This window comes from Petaurus breviceps, unplaced genomic scaffold (genome assembly GCF_028583685.1).
Source record: "Petaurus breviceps papuanus isolate PSGF00001 unplaced genomic scaffold, PetGlider_PUasm1.0 225, whole genome shotgun sequence".
NCBI lineage: Eukaryota > Metazoa > Chordata > Mammalia > Diprotodontia > Petauridae > Petaurus > Petaurus breviceps.
Genome location: NW_027185889.1, coordinates 19,487,180 through 19,509,188, shown reverse-complemented (window position 1 = coordinate 19,509,188; position 22,009 = coordinate 19,487,180). Strand labels below are relative to the sequence as shown.

Sequence of the window (22,009 nt, the reverse complement as noted above, 5' to 3'; positions counted from 1 at the left end):
CCCTGAAGGGGCCACCAAGTGGCAGTGAGTAAGAGCACAGGCTCCGAAGTCTGGAGAGCTGGGATCCATAGGGCTTCAGATACTTAACATCCACACAAAATAACTGGCCGTGTAACCTTGAGCAAGTTACTTAACCCCAATAGCTTAAAAAAAAAAAAAATGACTGAACAACAACAATGCACTGAAACACCTAGTTTCCTCTTATCAAGTCAAATAAATGAGTTATCTGTCTAATTTGAATTTAGCTTAGGAAGTAAAAGCTGTGAACCTGCACAGTGAAAGGAGTTTCCCCTACGATCACATCTCAGCTCCCTCCTCCTCCCTCATTTACAGATAGATACTGCTAAGAGTGAGAGACAACAGCAAAAGTGAAAGAGCCAGAGCCAGCATTTCCCAAACTTACTTGGCCAGGGACCACATCAGACCACATCAATGTACAGACTGAATCCATAAATGCTGGTTAGGGGGAGCTCAGGGCATGAAATATTAAACTGAGGTTAGAGAGATTTTGGAGCAAAACAACAGAAATGAAACATTTTCACGCTGAAAAATTGTCCCCTGGAGACCAAAAAAAAAAAAATCTTCTTGCCAAAAACCAAGTTTTGTCACTTAGGTACAAGTCAGAACATGCCACCTTGGTGAAGTGTAGATAGCTGCGTTTGCCCAGTAATTCACTAGAAATGGAGAGAGCATTTCCTCGTCTGTAAAAGGAGGAAGTTAGATAAGCTTCAACTCTAATCAAGGAACTTTGGCTGAGGGTGCCTACTATGTACCAGGCTCAAACATGAAAGAACGTCTACCCTCCAAAGTCTGATCTCCATCCTCCACCCTCCTGAAACTCCTAGAGTTCTGTATAGGATACAGATGTAACTGCATTCTGTATAGTATGCATATGCACAAGTATATAATGTATACACAGATAGATATAGACACAGACAATACGTATGCAGAACCAACATATACACAGCATTTTTCAAGTTTGCAAAGCGCTTTCCTTTTAGCTCATTTGAGATATTACACACACAATTTCCCCCACAGACAGCTGCCCTGATGGCAGCGCCTGTAACCCCCAGCCCGGCACACAGTAGGCACTCAGGTTTGTTGACTGGCTGAGTGACAGACCGCCCCGGAGCGCACCTGGAGCAGAACGGGGATGTGCAGCCCGGCAGGTGGGCGCCGCTCGGCCGCTAGGCACAAACCTTTCCCGGGAGCGGCCGTCCGTTGTCCGCAGGTAGCCGGAAGGTGCTGGGTCCGGGACGAGTCACAGCGTCCCCAGGGGGCGGCCGCGGGCTCGGTCCCGTCCCAGGGCTCGGACCCCGCAGCTGCTCTGGACGCGCAGCGGGAGGGGGAGGGGGGGTTCCTGCCCCGCGGAGTCCAAGTCGGAGCCTTTACACGGTGATTTCCTCTTCCCCCACCTCGGAGGACCAGGGCGGGCGAGGCTCGGGCCTCTGCTCCGCGCCCCGCTCCTTCTTCGCCTCACCACCGGAGGCAAACTGCCACAGCTACGGCCTCCACCTAGTCCAGGACGGGGGAGAATAGCCCGGGCCAACCTTAGCCCTCCACGCTCCGCCCTGAGGACTAGAGAAGCTGCCAGATGAGGCAAGCGCGCACTCGTGAGCTCCAGCCCGGGCCCGGGCGCCACCGGGCGCGCGCGCACGCGAGCGCCAGCTGAGACCAACAGGCTTCAGGCCGCTCAGGATGCGCGCGCAACCAAACCGGGGCTTGGTCTCAATGATGTGTAGCGCTCGCGCCCCGACTTCCACATCCCGCGCTGTAATTGTTCAGGATGTCCAGGCTGCGCGCGCACCTAAAGGGATGCTGCGACCTCGTTCTCGCTCCCCGGCCTCCACAGCCCACAATACGAGGCTCAGACCGCCCAGGCTGCGCGCGCAACTAAACCCTAGCTTGCCTCTGAGGTGAGGGTATGAAAGGGGAAGGGCCTGGAGCTCCAGGCAGCGCACGCACGACGCTCACGCGCGCGCTCTGCATTTAGCCATCGCCTGGAGGACCAGAAAGCCAGACTGGGAGGGGCGGGTCGGGTCCGCGGGTGGAGAGCGCGCGGCGGGGACGCGCTCAGAGTGGGCGCGAGCGGCCCCGCCCCCCAGGCTCCTGGTGAAGGAAGAAGAACCGCGCTGCCAGCGGCTGCAGACGCCCTCACAGACTGACAGACGAACGGACGGACAGACGGACGGACGGACTGACGGACGGACAGACGGATGCTCTAAGGTAAAGAAGCGGGCGGGGAGGCCCTCGGGGGCCCGGGCGGGGGAGGCTGCAATGCCCGCCCCCCACCCCGGCCTTGTCACGGTCAGCGGCCTCCCGTGTCCCCCCCCAGGGCCCGCGGACATGTCCGAGGCGAAGCATCGGAAGAAGGCGGGCGCCAAGGGGGCGCCCCCGGAGCCGGGCCGACGCGGCGAGGCCGGGCAACCCCCGGAGCCGGCCCGGGGAGCGGGAGGCGGCGGCGGCGGCGGCTGGGCGGACCCGCGGACCGTGCTGTGCCTGCTCTCCCTCGGGACCAGCCTGGCCTTGGCCTGGTAAGTGGGGGGACCCCCGGCGCCCGCGTCCGTCCCCGCCGCAGCAGGGCCCATTCGGGCCCTCCCCTTCCCGCTACAGAGTGGAAACTGAGGTCCAGAGCAGCGTTCAGGGAAGACCCCCCCCCAAGATCCCCGGTGCCTTCCTGCTTAAAGGGGGGACGATCAAGGAGGCTCCTCCCATGCCTCAGTTTCCCCATCTGTAAAACGAGGGCTTTGGGCCAGCAGACCTCGAAAATCCCTTTCAGAGCTCGATCACTAGTCTTGTCTCATCAAAGCCCCCCAGGGGTCTTTTCTTGCCCCCTGCAGCCTTTGGTCCTGACCAGATCTCGAGTCCCCACCCCACCCCGGCTCAGTTTTCTGGGGCTTCTCCCTCTTCCCCTGGAGCATCAGGGAGCACCTATAGCCAGGGCCCCTCGTGCGCTCTGCCTCCGCACGGTTCCCATGGTGATGTCACCAGCTCCGCTGAATTGAATCACAGTCTCTGCGCCGAAAAGCCCAGATCTGTGCAGCTCTCATTCCTCTTGTCTGGTGGACATCTGGACCTGGATGTCCTACGGACGTCTTAAACTCAGACTGACTAGACGGAATTCATCTCTTCCCCCCTCCTTCTGAACTGCCCTATTATTGTTAGGGACACCACCCTCTCCCAGTCACAATAGGTAAACCTCGGGATCATCCTTAATTCTTCACTCTCACCCCACAAAGCCAATCAGTTGTCAAGTCCTACCGACCCTGCACACCCTTCTGGGACACTTCCACAACCTGGTGAAGGCCCCTCACCACCTCCCTCTGGGACTATTGAAATATGCTGCTATCCCTTCTCAAGTCTTTCCCCTCTGCAGTCCATCCTCCACTCAGCTGTCAAAGTAGGGGTCTGACCCTGTCACCCTCTTATTCAGTAAATTCCATTGGTATCCTGTCATCTCCAGGCACAAATATAAAATCCTCTGCCTTTTAAGTCCTTCATCAGCTGACTCCTTCCTACATCCTCTATTCCATCCTTCTTACAACTCACTCTCCTCCAAGAACTCTGCTATCCAGTGACACTGGCCTCCTTCATGTCCCTGACCCCAGATATTACCTAACTCTGGGCATTGTCACTGGGCATTCTCCCCCATGCCTGAAATGCTCTCCCTCTTCATCGCTCCTTCCTGGCATCTCTGGGCTCCTTCAAGTGCCAGCAAAAATTCCATCTTCTATAAGAAGTCTTATCCAGTCTTCCTACATGTCTTCCCCAAAGATTATCTCCAAGTGATCCTCTACACAAACACACACACACACACCAGTTGTCCTCATTTTGACCCCCTCCCATCAGATTGTGAGCCCCTTGAGGGCAAGAACTATTTTTGCCTTCTTTTGTATTCCCAGTATTTAGCACAGTGCCTGGCACATAGTAGGTACTTAATAAATGCTTGTTGACTTAACTTGTCTGAGTTGACTCATCCAGATCTGCTCCCTCTTTACAGAGGAGGAAACTGAGGCCCAGAATGGTGTGGAGAAAAAGTACTGGTCCTGGAGTCAGAAGACCCAGTTTCAAAACTCATCTTAGTCAGTTAACATTTTTGAGCGTAGGTTTCCTCATTTTTAAAATGAGGATTGGACTAGAAGGCCTCTAAATCACAGAATTTCAGAGTAAGAATAAATTTTAGCATCCCTTTAGCCAAATGCCTACAGAAAAGGAATCGTCATTAGAACAACCCCAACAAGTATTCACCCCACTTCTGCTTGAAGACCTATAGAATGGTGTTTTCCATAACTCTACATACTACAGGGGTGGCCAGGTGGCTCAGCGAGTAAGAGCACCAGCTATAGTGTCAGGATGACCTGGGGATCAAATCTGGACTCAGATACTTAGCACCACACCCAGAAATAACTGGCTGTGTAACCTTGAGCAAGCTACTTAACCCTGATTGCTTAAAAAAAAAAAAAACTCTACATACTACAATGGCCTCCCTGCTCCATCCACACTTGGCCTGACATGTCAGTCAGCAAGGTTTGTTTTTCTTTGGGGTTTTTTTGTTTATTTATTTTTTTTTTGCCTGTTTTCCTCTTGTTCTCTTTTTTTACCATATCTGTGATTTCATGGCTTAGGGAGTTCCTGGTAAGACTTTCTCTACCAGCCCAGATCAACACTTGCTCTGATTTCATAGGCTTCACAAGTTGCCTGGGATACTGAGGTTGAGTGACTTGCCCTAGGCCATACAGTTAGGCTGTGACAGAAGCAGGACTTCAGCCCTGCTCTTCCAGGCTCTGAAGCCAACTCTGTAGCCACTATGCCAGACTGCCTCTCGGTGCCAGGTATTGTGCAAGGAGCTGGAGATCAAAAGATGAGACCATTCCTGCCCTACAGGGGCTTACATGTTACACAAAGATACATGTCCACAGATAAGCATATGCAGGATATAGAGGAAATTTTAAATGACAGGAGTGGGGGGAGGCTGATACCTGGAAGAATCAGAAAAAGCATTTTAAAGGAAGTGGCACTTGACTGGAAGCTTGAATGAAGCTAGGGATAACAACAGGCTCAAGTGAGGTGGGAGAACATTCCAGGTCTTGGGTGGATCTGTGCAGAGGGACCAGAAAATGGAATATTACATCACATCTGGGGAACAGAAATCGGCTGGTTTGGCTAGCTGGTAAATGATGGTGGTGAAGTATAATCACAAACTGGAAAGATTGACTGGAGCCAACTTGTGAAGGCCATTTGTATTTTATCCTGGAGGCAGTAGGGAACTGCTGAGGCTTCTAGAGCAAAGGAATGATGAAACCTGTGTGTGAAGAAGATTATTTTGGCAGTTTTGTGAGAATAGGTTGGAGAGTGGATAGGCTAGATGCAAGAAGACCATTTAGGAAATTATTGTAGTAATCTAGATAATTATGGTAGCCAGAATTTGTACAGACATACCTTGTCTTATTGTACTTTCCCTTTATTGTGTTTCCCAGATATTGCATTTTTTTTTACAAATTGAAGGTTTGTAATAACTCTGCATTGAACAAGTCTGTTGACGCCCTTTTTCTAACATCATGTGCTTACATCATGTTTCTGTGTCACATTTTGGTAATTCTTGCAATATTTCAAATTTTTTCTTTATTATATCTGTTATTGTGATCATTGATCTTTGATACTGCTATCATAACTCTTTTGGGGCAACACTAACCATGCCCATATAACATGGCAAACTTCGTTGATAAATGTATGTATTCTGACTGATCCACCAACCAGCTATTCCCCTATCCACACCCCCACCTCTGTCTGTCTCCCTCTCCTCTAGCTGCCATAGTCTGTGCAACATAACAGTGTTGAAATTACACCAGTTGATAACCCTACAATGGCCTCTTAGCATTGAAGTTGAAAGGAAGAGTCAATAGATAGGACAAACCCCATTGTTGTCTTATTTTAAGAAATTGCCATGACCACTCCAGCCTTCAGCCATCACCCTGATCATTAAGCAGCCATCAACGATGAAGCAAAACCATCCACCAGCAAAAAGATTAAAACTCACTGAAGGCTCAGCTCAGATGATGGTTAGCATTTTTTAGCAACAAAGTATTTTTAAGTTAAGGTATGTACATTTTCTAGACATATACTATTGCACATATAATAGACTACAGTATAGTGTAAACATAACTTTTGTGTGACTCTCCTTATTGCGATTCTCACTTTATTGTAGTGGTCTGAATCCAAACCTCAATCTCTGAGGTATGCCTGTATAGCACTTTAAGCTTTGTAAAAAACACTTTACAAATATCTCATTGTACCTTCACAACAATCCTGGGAGTTAGGTGCTATTATTAACTCTGTTTTAAAGGTAAGGAAACTGAAGCAAATAGAGGTTAGGACCACATAGCTGATAAGTTTCAGAGGTGGGGTTTGAATTCAAGTCTCCCTGACTCCAGCAGCACTCTGTACACTATGGCGCCACATAGCAGCATGGTAGGGGGAATGCACAGAACCTAGGTCATGTGTGACCAGTATACTAGGCCCAAGCTTTCATCATACTTATGGTTGTTATTGAAGAGAAAGTAACAGATGTGAGTAATGTTGAGGCATATTTGATTTGTCTGAAACTTGAGGGTAACTTTTTTTGTGAACCTGGATGACAAGAACAATGTGTGCTCAACAGAAATAAGAATAGGGACACTAATGCACTATCGATTGAGCTGTGAACTGGTCCAGCCATTCTGGAGAACAATTTGGAACTATACCCAAAGGGCTATCCAACTGTGCCTACTCTTTGACCTAGCAATGCATATTACTAAGTCTGTATCCCAAAGAGATTAAAGAAAAAGGTACAAAACCTATATATAAAAAAATGTAGCAGCTCTTTTTGTGGTGGCAAATGGAATGCCCAACAGCTGGGGAATGGCTGAACAAGTTGTGATATGTGATTATGATGTAATAGTATTGTGCTATAAGAAATGACAAGGGAGTTCAGAATACCTGTGAAGATCTATATGGACTGATACAAAGTAAAATGAGTAGAACCAGTACCATATTGTACACAATACCAACAATAATATAACAATAAATGTAAACAATAAAAGAAAAAAGTAATGAGTTGTTTCAGACATGTTGAGTTTTGAGACTACTATAGAACATGCAAGTAGAGATGTCCAGCAGACAGGTGGTATACAGAACTGGAGCTCAGAAGTAGATGAAAATAAGTGGATAGATTTAGGAATCATCTGCAAAAAGATAATAGTTGAGTCCTTAAGAACTAATAAGGTCATCAGGAGAGTATAGACAGAGAAGAGAGAATCATGGACAGAGCCTTTTCACTTCATTATTACAGACCCCTGTACCTCAGTGCCAAACCCATCTCCAAATTGCTAGATGCCAACTTTTTTTCCTCTTGTGGTTTCTTACTTAATCTTTATCTTTGCAAAGAGAGCAGGTCTCTGTGTTTCAAATGGAGAGTCAGGTTCCTGAACAATGATAATACATGATAACACATCATGTACTACATATGATCATTTTTGTACTGATTTTGTGTTGACAAGTGCTTTCCTCATGAAAGTCCTCTAGGGCACATAGAACAAGTATTATGTTTGTGATTGATCGCTTTTCCCTTTACTGTATTTGAAGAGATTTGTGGAGGTTTTTTTAATAACTTACACAAAAATTGTTGGCTTGTCATATGCAAATACTACTGCTTATGCCAAAATCTGATAATAGGATTTATGCAGAAGATTTTGGTGAAAGTGGACATGTTCTCTTGAATTTTCCAATCTCTGAGTACAGTAAACCTAAAATTTAAAAGAATAAAGCATCAGTCTTGATTTTTTTTTAAATTTCAAATGATCTTTCTGTTATTTCAGATAAAGTGAAGACAAATAGAGTGTTAGGAAATAGTCAAGTCAAATCAAACATATATTAAGCACTTAACATGGCAGGTTCAATTTAGTCTTCAGACACTAGCTTAATCTCTGCCTGCCTCAGTTTCCTCATCTATAAAATGGGGCTAATAGCACATGTCCCCAGGTTTCTTGGGAGGAAAAAGCAGAATATTTGTGAAGCACTTTGCAAACCCTTAAAGTGTCGTATCAGTGCTGGGTATTACTATTATTATGTGCCAAGTATTGTGCTAAGTGTTGGGATAGCTGTAAAACTGTCATTATTTTGTTAGTTAGTTTTTCCAAGTCCTTTCCTATAATTATATTTATTTAATTTAACTATTTAAATAGCAAAATTCTTACCCTGCCTTTTGAATTAATTGACTTAATTACATCCTTGTTTAATACATTTTCATATGCTTCAGCCAAGACATAGAGCCTTGGAGAATTTAGAACAAGACAGAACCCTTGAGTCCATCAGGTCTAAAATAGTTTTCATTTCTGGGGTATTTTAAACTTTGTTTTCTTCCTGGAATTTATTATATAATGCTGACTTTGGAGTTATACTTTCTTAAGTAGACACACTCATGTATGTGGGTGATGTATATTGTATTTATTTGTGCATAAAATGCAATCATTCCTATTGCAGAAAATAAACTGGTCATTCTCTTTACCATGCATCAACTTCTTCAGCACGGTGAGATGCTGTTGTTTCACTGGGAGAACTAATTTCATAGTGGAGCTTAGTAATTTGAAATATTTAGTATCCTCTTTAGTAAAATCTGATACTTCTTATTATCACTGAGCCTTTTGATCCAGAGTTCTCCAAAAATACACCCTTAACTGCAAGCTTATATTTAGTTTTATGATTTCACGAAGTGCTACACTGTCAGATAAATTTCATTTTTACAAGAAACTCCAAGATAAAATTAAAGCACAAAGACAAATGTACTTCCACTTCCACTTAGAGATTTACCAGGTTGTGCCTACTGTAGATAAACATGCTGCACTCCATACTTCAAAGCAATATAGCTCCTTACATTGTAGGTTGCCATTCCTTTCTGGCTTAGTAGATAGCTACTGTGACCAGCCTGGTGATGAGTGTCTCCAAACTTAGCTACTGGTTCTCAGAGAACAGGCCTATTCATCGCAAGGCCTATACTTGAAGTTTGTCTAACTTTGTAGGGCTTGAGCTGACACTCTGATGACATGGCCTTCAAGAGTTCATGGTCAATGGGGAGGCTAGGTGGCGCAGTGAATAGAGCACCAGCCCTGGAGTCAGGAGGACCTGAGTTCAAATTCAGCCTCAGATACTTAACACTTAATAGCTGTGTGACCTTGGGCAAGTCACTTAACCCCAATTGCTCAGCCTTCTCCCCTCCAAGAAGCAAAAGAAAAAAAAAGAGTTCATGTTCAAGTCCATGCCACAAGAGATATGGGAAAAAGCTGAATTCTGTAGGAAGATTTTATTTAAATTCAGCTTTCCCTAGAAGATAAAGTATTGCTAGAATGCATGAAATATTTTTTAAATGTCCATGCAAATCCATCTGCCCAAAAAGTTTTTCCAAGCATAGTTTTTTGTTATTTCTAATTATGATGAGATCATTTTCTATACTCTTTTTTTAAAGTTAGTAAACATTTCTACAGGGCATCACATAGAGCCCTCTGTGGCATCATAACTTAGTGATTTTGCTTTCATACCCATGACATAGATTGAAATGCTCTGCAGGTGACCTCTCAATTTGAGTTTTCATTAACTATCCTATTTCCATTCCTGATGGAACATGTGCCCAGGCTTGTGCTGCTCTGTGGGAAGTACAGTTAAATAATGGAGATCCTTTCCAAAATGGAAGCATGAATTGGACTAGTTGGTCTCTGAGGGCCTTGAAGTGTCTGTGATTCTTTGAACATGAAAAGTCAGGCCACAGCTGGGAAAGTCTGTTCAGTTAATGACAAGCTGAAAAGTGACCAGACAAAAGTAAAAAAATGGTTAGGGGCCTAGAGACCATGCCATGCAAACATGAAAGGATTTAAGGAACTAGAGGTGTTTGGGCAAGAAAAGAACTAGGGCTACACAGAAGTAAGACTATATTCAAGTATTTGAAGACCTGTCATATGGAAGGGCTGTTTAGATGGTTCTGCTTGGTGATAGAGACTGGAACTACAAATGAGAGGTAAAAATATGGAGATTTCAGTTGTGTCAAGAAAATCTTTGCAACAATTGGAAACATCCCAGGATAGAATGGGTTTCTTTTTTTTTTTTAAGCAATTGGGGTTAAGTAACTTGCTCAAGGTTACATGGCCAGTTATTTCTGGGTGTGGTGCTAAGTATCTGAGCCCGGATTCGATCCCAGGTTATCCCAACTCTGGGGCCGGTGCTGTTACTCGCTGTGCTACCTGGCTGCCCCTAGAATGGGTTTCTTTATGAGGTAGTTGCTTCCCCTCTCTGGAAGTCTTCAAGCAAGGACCAGATGACTCATTGTCAGGAATATTGGAGAAAGGATTCTTGTTCAGGTAGAGATTGGAGTAGATGGACCCAGGGGCTTTGCCTACTGGGAAATTTTATATAAACTGTGGGGAAAAAAAGTAATTAAAAGAAATAGGAAAATATTTGATGAGACTTTTTTCTTCAATAATAAAAAAATTTTCATTTTGGCAACATTGAAATAAATTTTCTGTCTTTCAACTATAATGAATGGAAAGCTGATCTTGAAGTCAGCAAGACCTAAGTTCAAGTCCCATATACTGGCTGTGTCACCTCTCAGTGCTCTAGGCCAGAGGTATCAAACACTTGGCCCACAATATTCCTGAGTATGGCCCAAACCAGATTAAAATGTAATTGGGAAATATTTAACAAAAATACAGTAAAGCATAGATAATGTTAACATGTAGTTTTCTATGTTAAGATGAGGCCCATTAGTATCCTTTAACATATAGCTTAGTGGCCCATGTTTGCATTTGTTTGACACCACTGCCCTAGGAAACCTAAAGTTCAGAGAAGGTGGCAACCAGCATTGGTTCTTACACTCAGGAGTTCCCTGTACTGATGAAGTCACAAGCCCAGTTTCCATCCCTCTCTAAAAGCTTAATACTTGGAAAATGTTTGTTAATGTAGCTATGGCCTGTTTTATCATGTAACAGACAAAGAATTTTCCTTGTTGCACCAATAAGACACTGGAACTATATCAACTTTATCCCTCTTGAGATTCCCATAACACCTAGTTCACTCCCAGTATAACTTTAGCCCATTGAAGGGTAGTATCATTTTAGCCTTCTTTCCCTGGCACATGGAAGGTGATTAATGCTTGCCAAATTGACTTGAATTTCATTCATGCTACTAATGGGCACTTAAGGCACTAATTCATGCCATTTAATTCATGGTGCTTCAGTAGCCAACCCTATTTTGAGATTATTAATGTGTTATCTCTTGAGCACCTCTTCAATTTAGGATAAAGTTTTGTATTTTTAGAAGGCAGCAAGATCTCTCCAGGAAAACTATTAATTATATGCAGATGATAACTAGACAGGTGGTGCACTGTGTAGCATGGCCCCTCCAGCAGCTCTTACTAGGGCCAACTGATACCATACTAAACAAGTATTATCCCTTAGGATCCTAGGTCCTAATATGTTGTACAAACCCCAGTAGCAGAAATGTTGGAGAGGACATGCTACATAGTGCTAAAATCCTGCATGTCATTTTGCTCATATCAGGGTATCTCTGGACCCTTCATTCAGAAAACCATGCAGAAAAGTAGATCTCAAGAAGTTGATGTTTTCTAAACAATGAGAGGGTTGGAAGGATATAAAACAGATCAATTGTGATCCCTAATGGAACATACTTTAGCAAGGGTTCAGTAGAGTTTCTTGAAATAATTCTGTAATCATTTAATCTTAATATCTTAAGTATCTTTGATTTCCTCCCTCCTCCTAGCAATGCATATTTGTGACTTCTCCACATATTAGTAAACAGATTGATGACTCCTGTAACCCTATATAAACTGTTCTCTCAGAAGTGAAGCTTATCTCAAATAAGTTCTCCACACAGAAATTTGAGATGATTCTACTTTAGCTCTGAAAGTATGTCACTTTTCTTATTCTTGTGGAATTTTAAATTTTTCTCATTCTTTGTACTATTACCTTTGCCTTCTTAAAGATATCAGTTTGTGATAACTTGTTCTAGGTTAGGCAACATCAGGTATCCTTTGTGAACCAAGAGTCACATTACTCCTCTCCCTATTACTTTCCCTCATGCATCAGGATAGCTTTCTCTTGCAGTTATTTGTGTGATGAAATCTTAGCCTTCCTAAAGGGGTTCCAGATGGTTTTCTGAATAGTGAAATTTTTTTTCTACATTTTTTAACTCTTGTTTCGATGAACCTCTTTCGAAAATGTACATCCCTTTCCTACCTTATTTTGTTCACATTAAATATTAGTCAGATTGTAAAGGATTATAACCAATGGAACGAACAATGGGTAAAAGGAAACAAAACAAGAAAAAGAGAGAGCAAGTAGTTTGCTTCACTCTGCATTCAGAGTCTGCAGCTCTTCCTCTGGATGTGGATACCTCTTTCCATCAAGAGTCTTTTGGAGTTGTCTTATAACTTTACATTGCTGAATGGAGCCCAGTCTATCAAAGTTAGTCATCACACATACGTTATGTCTGTAATTGTGTACAAATTTCTCCTGGTTCTGCTCTTCTTTCCTACCTTCTTGAAAAGAATCTGCTAACTATAATTTTACAAATTCTTGGTGATTTTGAAGGGATGTAAGATATAGGACTGAATAACTTTGGAATATAATTTTTTTAAGTCACAGAAGTTATTTTTTGGTCATTTGCTTCTTTCTATTGAAGGCAAAGAATGTAAATACCTTCCAGGCAATGTAACATGGCTGCCTCTTTGCAAAATTAATTATTGAACTTCTCCAAGTTGGTTTTCTCATACTTCAGAAAACCATCTTCTTCACACTTAGTGTCATTGTTCTGGATTTATCACTCGATTATCTTCAAGTGACTTGTAGGTCCCAAGATTTTTATATGTCATGGTACCTACCCCTCCAGACCAGTTCCTTATAGTTTAGTAGCACATCAGAATCTTCTAATACAGTTTCCATGTAGATAATGATGTTTTACCCCTACTATTGACTATTATTCCTTGTCTACTGCAGGTATAATTACAATTTGCTCTCCTCCCTGAAACTCCATAACAGCATCATCAGGTACCTCTGATATGTAGAACATATATACATATATACATTATACCTTGTTTTCTGCTTGTAATTGGACATAGCATGGTGCTCATGCAACCTTACTGAAAGTGATTTACATTGAATGATTATTTTTACTTATTATTATTATTGTAATGCTCACAATACTACTCCTCCATTATGATATTCTTTTCTGGCCTGAATGTTCTAACTTTTTCCCTTACCCAAAATGGTATGTATGACTTGGCCTGCCCATCTGGCCAGACTTCCTTCCTTAGGCTGACCCCTGCCACAGTAACCACTATTCAAGATACTCTGTCTCTTCCACTAACACAATAGACCAGCAAACACTTCATTATTTGGCACCCACACCTATAGATCATCTGGGCAAACTTTGTTAATATTGAAACATGAACAGGAAACATCTCTCAGTATTTCAAGAACTCTTGCTGGGATATTTGGGCATGTGGGGCTTACCTCAGGAAAATTTAATTTGTCAAACATCTTTTATTAAGCACCTCCCACATGCCAGGTATAGATAGAGAGCTTGAAGGGAGTTCCCAGCCATGTAGTCATTTTGCACTCATTTTATAGATGAGGAAAGTGAGGCCAAGATAGGTGAAGCAACTTGCCCAAGGTCACATAGGGAGAAGGTGGCGAAGCATGGCATCTGAACCACGGGCCTCTGACTCCACATCCAATGCCTTTTCTTTACTCTGTGCCAGGCACGGTGTGTCCTAAGCATTTTACAAATATCATCTCACTGGATCCTCACAACAACCTTGGGAAGTAGGTGCAATGATTATCCCTATTTATAGGGATATATGCATATGTGTGTATGTGTGTATACATATGCATACACACACATATCCATATTTGAGGAAAGTAGGACAGACAAGTGAAGTGACTTGCCCTGTCTGAGGCCAGATTTAAACTCAAGTCTCTCCTGACTCTACACCCAGCATTGTGTCCACTGCAGTGTCACCTAGCTGCCTACCTTAGATTAGAATCTGATGAGTGTTATAATTAAAAGAGTGGGGTAGACTTTGGAAGGAGACAGATGACTTCCAACTGGAGAAATTTAGGGTTTCCTAGAGAAGATGGGACATGAACTTTACCTTTAAGAATCCAAATATTTCAGCTGATAGAAATAGTGCACATTCCAGGCTGAGAGGAGAATGGGAGAAGTAGTGGGTTGAATTCAGGGAAAGGAAAGAAGTATAAAGTACATGAAGAGAAATAGTATGAAATATGCTTTAGGATGTCAGGGTTGTACTTTTTGGTGTTATAGAAAAAGCACTGAAACTAAGAAATCTGCATCTGATTCTTGGCTGCTGGCAACTTTCTCCAAATCTCAGAATTGGAAAGGACTTGGGAAATCTCCAAGTTCAACCCTTACCAGGCTCTGCTTAACAACCACCAGCCAGTCAAAACCCATCAGCTCAGAAGCAGTCTATCCCCCTTTGGTATGGTTCTAACTATTAGGAAGTTGAGCATTCAGTATCTGCCTCTCTTTATCTTTACTCTGTGCTCCCCTCTGGGGCCATGCAGAACAAATCTGTCCCCTCTTTCATGTACTTGAAACTGTCATGATCTTCTGAAATCCTCTCTTTTCCAATACAAACCTGTTTCCTTCAACTTCTTTTGCTAGGAATATAATCATGAGTAAATCAGCCTAGTGGACTTTAGTTTCCTTACCTGTAAAATGAAAGAATGACACTAAATCTCTAAGATTCTTTGCAGTTCCTAATATACTATGGTTATGTGATTAGAGATGTGGATTAAGATTATTCTTGCTTATGCAGTTTCTGCTGACATGATATCAGCCCACATTGTTCTTCAGATTCATCCTGCTGTTGGATTTTTAGCTGAATTACAAGCACAAATGGAATTGAAATTGTGTCTTTATGTGTTAATTGAAATTGATATCCTTGTGTCTACATGATTAAAAATTACTCAGAAATCTTTTCTATATTGGATTTTATATTCTGAATAATTCCCTGCTACCTAGGATCACTAAGGTTGAAGACCAAGTAGGCAGTATTTTCACACACTGCTTTCTTGGGCAGGAAAAGAATATTTCAGTTAAGCTTGTGATAATTCTGATAATACATTAGATTGGGGTCTATTAACAACAGGTAGAAGAGGAAAATGAAATTTTTCCAACTTTGAAAGGTTTTATTTTATGGACACCTGTAGTTTTTAGGAAGATGCAAGAAGAATCTTTACTCAACTTTAAAGCAAGGTAATACTTGATTCAGTTATTAGGGGTAATAGAGTTGGCTAGCATTGCCAGAATAGACTTAGATCAACTGTATTATAAAAGTTGGGGCAGCTAGATGGCTCCATTAATAGAGTGCCCAGCCTGGAGTCAGGAGGACCTGAATTCAAAGCTGACTTCAGATACTTCACTAGCTGTGTGACCCAGGGCAAGTCACTTAACCATGCCTGCCTCGGTTTCCTCATCTGTAAAATGAGCTGGAGAAGGAAACAGCATCTTTGCCAAGAAAAACCCAAATGGGGTCACAAAGAGTCAGACATGACTGAACAACAATATCCACAGGATAAACTGTGGTCAAAAATATTTTATGAAAAAAGTGCGTCATAAATTATTGACTTTTTCAGAGCTATATCTAGCTTGTATTGTGGTTCAATTATAAATACTGAAATCAGTCTCCCAAAAAATATATGGCTCAGTTAACAGCATTTGATTATAAAAATATTGTGGCTTTTCAGTTATCATTGGGCCAAAAACAGAACTGCCCTTAAAACTTTGTACTAAGAACCATTTACGCATGACATGAGTCTAATTGTTTTAAAATAAGTAGATGTATTAGCTCCACAGATACTGATACCTTTAAGATACTTAAAAATCTACAAAGAATTTCAATAACTTTTCCTTCCAAGTCTTAATATGAACTGAATATTATGATTCATCTATATTTTCTCTTAAACTCCTTTTCCAGGGCATATACACATGACCGTTTCCTCTCAATCTTTTTGCACATCTGCCTTGTTACTATAGAGATCAATCTGTCAACAAGTATTAAGCACCTACTGTTTGCCAAACACTGTGCTAATAAGCACCAGGGGTTCAAATACAATGAATGAAGCCAATCCAACTGAGAAAGTGCTTACATTCTGATGGGAGAAACAAGCAAATATGTAAAGATAAACAGAACGAATCTAAAGAGAATAAATGTAAGTAAAGACAATGTAGTTAAAAACAACATAGTTTAAGATGGAGAGCACCAGCAGGTGGAGGGATCAGGGAAGGCTCCATATAGAACTCAGTGGTAGAGCTGAGTCATAAAGTAAGAGACTGGCACCTCTGGTGTGAGGGCTTGCTGAGTCCTTTTCAGGGCTGCTCATCCACCTTTGGTGCCCACACGTCACCCAGCTCTCACCTGTGGCTCCAAGAAGCTGTAGCATGCACAGTGGCCACGCTCTGGTAAAACTGTTGGATTAAGCCAGGTTGTGGATAACCAGCAGGCCTCTGATCTGCCAGTGAGTTAGGGAAGTGCCTACCCCAAGTGTGTGAAGACTTCCCTCTGCAGAATGGGTGCTACAGAGAACTTAGAGCTTGGTCAGACTTCAAAGACACCAAGATCATCCACTGCATCCCAAGCCACCCTCATCTTGACTTTTGTCTTGCCACTGGACTTCAGTGACCCTGGGAAAGAGAATGAGGCTGATGGATGACTTTACACAAGTCTGTCTCACTTACATCCAGCTAATGCACAAGTCAAGACATTACCCATCATGATGTCATTGTTCCTCTTTAAAACAGAGGACAAACAATAAAGGAAGAGAGAAGAGGGGGAAGGAATACCCATTGAGGGAGGGAAGCACAGAGCAGGAGACAGAAAGCTTAACTGAAGGCCATTTTGGCCAGATTGCAAAGTATAGGAGGTAATGAATCTGGAAAGATACATTGAGACCAGATCGTGAAAGACTTTTAAAGACTAAGCAGAGAAATTTGTGGTTGCACTCAAAGGCAAGAGAGACCTCAATATTGACTGAGTGTTAAAGGATAATCATTTTGGCAGCAGAGTGGAAGATGAACTGGCATGGGGAGAGAACTGAGGCTGGGAGACTAATTAGGAAGCCACTGCAGTAATCTCAACAAAACATAGTAGCTGTGAGAGGAGGGATGAAGAGTTGGAATGAGAGAGACATTATGGGGAGAGAAATGGCAACATTCAGCAGCTTCCTCATCATGGGATGAGGAAGAGTGAGGAGTAGGGAATAACACCAAGGCTAAGAACCTGGAGGCTACAAGAATGGGGTGTCTTTGTCAAAAATAGTCAGGTTTGGAAGAGGGCTGGATTTGGGGGAAGGGATCATGATTTTCCTGCGTTCCGTGTATCTCTGGAACATCCATTCTGAAATGTCCACTAGGCAGTTGGTGCTGTGATGTAGCCAGGGAAGAGGCAGGGGCTGAATATGTACCTCTGGGAGTCATTTGCATTGGTATAATTAAACCTTTTGGAGCTGATGAGATCACCAGGCATGTAGAAAGATAAGGGGAAGAGTTCTAGGACAGAGCCTTGGGGAGTACCCACAGTTAGGGGATGGGATATGAATAGTGAATCAGCAGAGGAGTCTGAGGAGGGGGTACATCAAAGGAGAAGCCGGAGAGAGGAGGGTCATCAGAACCCAAATCAGAAAATATATCCAAGCAGACAGGTTGGTCACTTGTGTCAGGTGCAGTAGATAGGTTGAGAAGGATGAGAACTGAGAAAAAAAAACATAGACTGAGAATTAAGAGATCACTGGCAGCTTTGGAGACATGGTAAAGAGATGTCACTCCTTCAAAGACACCGTATTAAAGTGCAGATGATCTGTTCTGTACTAAAGCTCTGTCATTAGCCTTCCTGTTTTCTTGTCTTTTCTTTCATTTCTTCTGTCTCCTGTTAATTCTGAATTTTCACACAAGTAGTTTGACTTTGTGTACACATTATCCACATTCAGCGTACTCCTGTCATCCTTTACAGAAAACCAGTCATGAAGAATGTACTTTTCTGGTCTTTGCCTCTTTGGCTTTGTTTAAAGCCCTGGAGAAGAGTTGAGAAAGCATACCTGCTTCCCTTTTTTGCAGAAGTGGGAAACGATAGGTGTGGATTGTTACATTATCAGTTTCAGTTGATGCTGAACTGACTTTTTTCTTTTTATTCTTTGTTACAACAAATGGCTCACCAAGTGTGTGGGAAGGGATACATTGGATATGAAGGCTGGGCCTGGTGTGATAGTTTAAACCTGCACGCAGTTTCTGGAGGAAACTGAGGCTCAAGGATCTCCTAACCCCAGGATTTTGGAGCTACAGTGAGCTGGGCCAATCTCTATCTGCACTAAGTCTCCCATCAATATGGTGAGCACCTTGCTTAACTAGGTCAGAAATAGTGATAGAATCAAGGCCCAGGAGTGACCCCTAAACTTCCCCATCCTAGATGAGAGAGGGAGACCCAGTCTTCCCCATCCCCCCAAAATATAGAAAGAGTGATTTAAATACAAAAAATATCCATTAAAAAGTGGAGTTTTATTCCAACCCTTGGCACACCCTAGACACATAATATATATTTGTTGAGTTGATTGTTGATAGATTATTTGAGATGACTTTGCACCATCAGTGCTCCTACCCCAACTCCTCCCAAACCTAGCTACTCCAGAAGCCTAAAAGGCCTAAAAACCTAGTAGCCAAATAGTTGAGGATTCACTATATCTACAGACTTAATCATTTCAATACAAAATTGTGCCCTTTTTGCTAGCTAAAGTTAGTGCTGCCTAACCTCTAACCTTTGGATTGGAAGATCATTATTGATCCTTGCCTTTTGTCCCCAAACACACACAGACATATACATATAATATATCTTAACTGTATATTTGGGTATGCTGGTTTAGGTAGATGAGAAGAGTCAGGAAATGATAATCCTAAGGGAGACATTAATAAGATTTTAGTTTGAAAAAAGTTTACAATCTAAGTAGGGTAATCAGTTTTTTTTTTAAATCACTTGGAGACTCTCTTGTGTCATCACTGAATTTAAGTCTTCAGGAAAACACTCCTAGAGATCAATAATGCCATATTAATTTTATCTCCCCAATATCTCTGATATTTGTCCCCTCTCCTACATTCCCATGGCCACCACTAATACAAACCCTCTTTACTACAATATGGCTTACATTCTCTCCACCCACCAAACCATCCCTCAGACTCCTGTCAGATATAGCTTTCATATTCAATGATGCTATTCTTTTTCTGCTCAGAACCTACAAATGGCTTCCCAGCATTCAGACCCTTCACTGATTGACTCTTCCTGCCTTCTCTTGCCCTGTCTCACCTCCCACCCTTCTGCAGACTCTGCATTGTGATCAGCTGAACTGCTCAGTCCTCCTGTTGATGCTTTTTATTTGCCTCCTTCCATGTCTTTCCCAATCCAGACCTCCATCTTCTTCCCCTTCCTCCTTCTCTCCATGTGGATTTATACATGTGCTAAATGCTACCTCGGTCACAGGGTTAGAGATGAAAGGGTCCAACTCCTCACTGTACAGAGGAGGAAACTGAGGCCCAGGAAGCTTAAAGGACTTGCCCAAAGGTGCATAGATATTTAGTGGCACCATCAGAATTTGAACTCAGGTTCTCAGACTCTGAATCCATCCTTGGCTACTAAAACCTTCTGCCAAGTCTCCAACTGCTACCTTCTAGCCACCCCAAACAGCCAATTACATCCCCCGCTTTGGCTTCACGTCACCTAGCACTTTGCTTGAACCCGTAGCATTTTTCATGTTGCTGTTTGTATATGTACCATACCTACTTCCTAGACCATAAATTCAATAAAGTAAATTCTTATCTAAACTATGTATCTCCCTGAGTGTTTGGTACAGTGCTCTGCACAAGTAGGAACTAAATTTTTGTTTAATTGAATTGAATAATTTTCATGGTTTAAAAAGTATAAGCTTTGTGATCAATTTTAACTACTCAATCTTAGAATATATTTGTTCATCTCAAAAGCGGATATGTCCTTTAAGATCATGTTAATTTTCAGTTGTGAGAATTTTTTGTTTAATAATTATGCTAAGTTTGATAAGATTCCCTTGCAGCTTTATCTAATAGAGATTTTCCTCTAAATCTTAGAGGCAGCATGGTGCTGTGGAAAGAGCCCTGACTGAAGAGTCAGAGGAACAGAATTCAAATCCCACCTCAGCTACTTACTATGACCTCTGAGATGTTGGGCAAGTCAGCTCAATGCCCTCTAGCCCTTAGTTTCCTCAGGAGTAAAAAGGAATAAAAAGTTAATTCCCAGAATTAAATTTATGATCTTGTGGATTTGGAATGTGCTTTACAATCTTGATGCAAAGTAGTCCCTATTTTAAGTATATAATGTATAGTCTTATTATTATTGCTTGTTTATCTTTTACAGGTTTGTATTTCAGCAGTCAGAAAAGTTTGATAATGTAGAAAATAAATACCAGCTACTGAAATTGGAAGCCGCAGAGTTCCATAGCCTTCAAAGTCAAGTTGATTTAATTTCTGAAAAGGTAATAATTTCAACATAGGAAAGTTTGGCAAAGATTACTGTGCTTAAAAAATATGAGGGTATTTTATCCAAATGCATACCTGAAGGGTTTTACAAAAATGTCTTCTTTTCCATTGTAGTATTGAACTCATAAAAAATGCAAAAAGTTATTAGACCCTTGTGAGAGAAGGGAAGCAAGGAAGGATGATGACTTGGGTTTTAAATATGTTGAATGTGAAGTTATTTTGGGACATTCAGGTAAAGCTAAGCAACAGGAAGTTGGAAATGGGGGGCTGGAGCATGGGGGAAATGGGAAGCAGAGATCTAGATTTGGAAGTCACCTACACCAAGGTGTTAGTTGAAGCCATGAGAATAGATAAACTCTTTAAGGAAGGGAGATGGTGAAAAAAGAAAAGACTTCAGGCAAAACATTGGGGGATGCCTAAAATTAGGGAGCAAGGGGAAGAAGAGCCAGGGGGGATGGACAAAAAGGGGTGGACAGAAAATTTGTAGGAGAAACCCAAAAGTTCAGGGCCACAGAATGCCAGGGGAGGAGAGTTTCAAAAAGGGCAGGGAGGGAATCAATAATGCCAAATGTTACAGAGAGACAAAGGAGAATGGGAACAGAAAAGGCCATAGGATATGGCAATGGGGAATTCATTGATGACCCTCAAGAGAAACTTTTATATAGAATATGGAAGCCAGATTGCCAGAGATTGAGGAACGGCAGAGTTGTAAAGTGAAGGCTTTGAGTGTAAAGTACTCATTCAAGAAGAATGCCAGTAAAAGGAGAGATGGGGCAGTATCTTTAGGAGGGGTAACTTAAGGGTAAAGAAGGATTCCTTTTTTTATAGGAAAAGAGAGATTTAATATGTGTAATCTGAAGCAAAAAAGCTAGTAGAGAGGGAGAGGTTGAAGTTGCATGTACAAAAAAGAGGATCTCAGATAAGCACCAGCTTGCAAGAAAGGTACAAGGGATGGGGATGAAGGCCATCTGTAGGCAGGTTTGCCCTTGGAAAGAGGGATACTACTTCTTCTGATGCAAAAAAAGAAAGGAGAAAAAAATGACTGACACTACAGATAATTGTTGTGGACAAAGATATTCTGGTCACATGGCCTCACTATCATCAAAGTGGGATGGATGCAGCATCTGAGACTGAGGTGCGGGAAGGAAGCAGGGTGCACAATATTTGAAAAAAACTTTTATGGCAAAAAGATTTCTATATGGTATTGAGGGAGCCACCTGAATGTAAAGACAATAAGTTTGGTTTTCAGCATGTTAGGTTTAAGGTGATAGCAGAACATCCAAACAAAGCTGTCCAGCGTCCAGTTAGAGATCCTGAGGAGAGAACTTGAAGATTTGGGAGTTATTTGTAAAGGTGAAATTAAGCCCTGAAAGTGGGTGACCTCTATGAGAGAAAC

The 22,009-nt window shown here is 42.3% G+C and overlaps 2 protein-coding genes across 4 annotated transcripts in view; one reads left to right on the top strand and one right to left on the bottom strand.

Annotated features, from left to right (window-relative positions):
* The window catches only part of APAF1 (apoptotic peptidase activating factor 1), a 104,175-nt gene extending 102,226 nt beyond the window's left edge, over nt 1-1,949 (bottom strand). The window contains exon 1 of the mRNA XM_069095070.1: nt 1,138-1,949. The gene's annotated coding sequence lies outside the window, so the exon portion shown is untranslated. The remainder of the gene's footprint in view (nt 1-1,137) is intronic.
* Nucleotides 1,950-2,088: 139 nt separating this feature from the next.
* IKBIP (IKBKB interacting protein) overlaps nt 2,089-22,009 on the top strand; it is a 31,946-nt gene continuing 12,025 nt past the window's right edge. For 2 of the 3 annotated variants that reach the window (XM_069095212.1, XM_069095211.1), the window contains exons 1-3: nt 2,089-2,226; nt 2,336-2,534; nt 20,492-20,609. In XM_069095212.1, coding sequence (XP_068951313.1) covers nt 2,347-2,534; nt 20,492-20,609 — 306 coding nt within the window. In that variant the 5' untranslated portion in view covers nt 2,089-2,226; nt 2,336-2,346. Of the gene's footprint in view, nt 2,227-2,331; nt 2,535-20,491; nt 20,610-22,009 lie in introns of those variants that run through there. The other variant, XM_069095210.1, reaches the window with a different exon arrangement.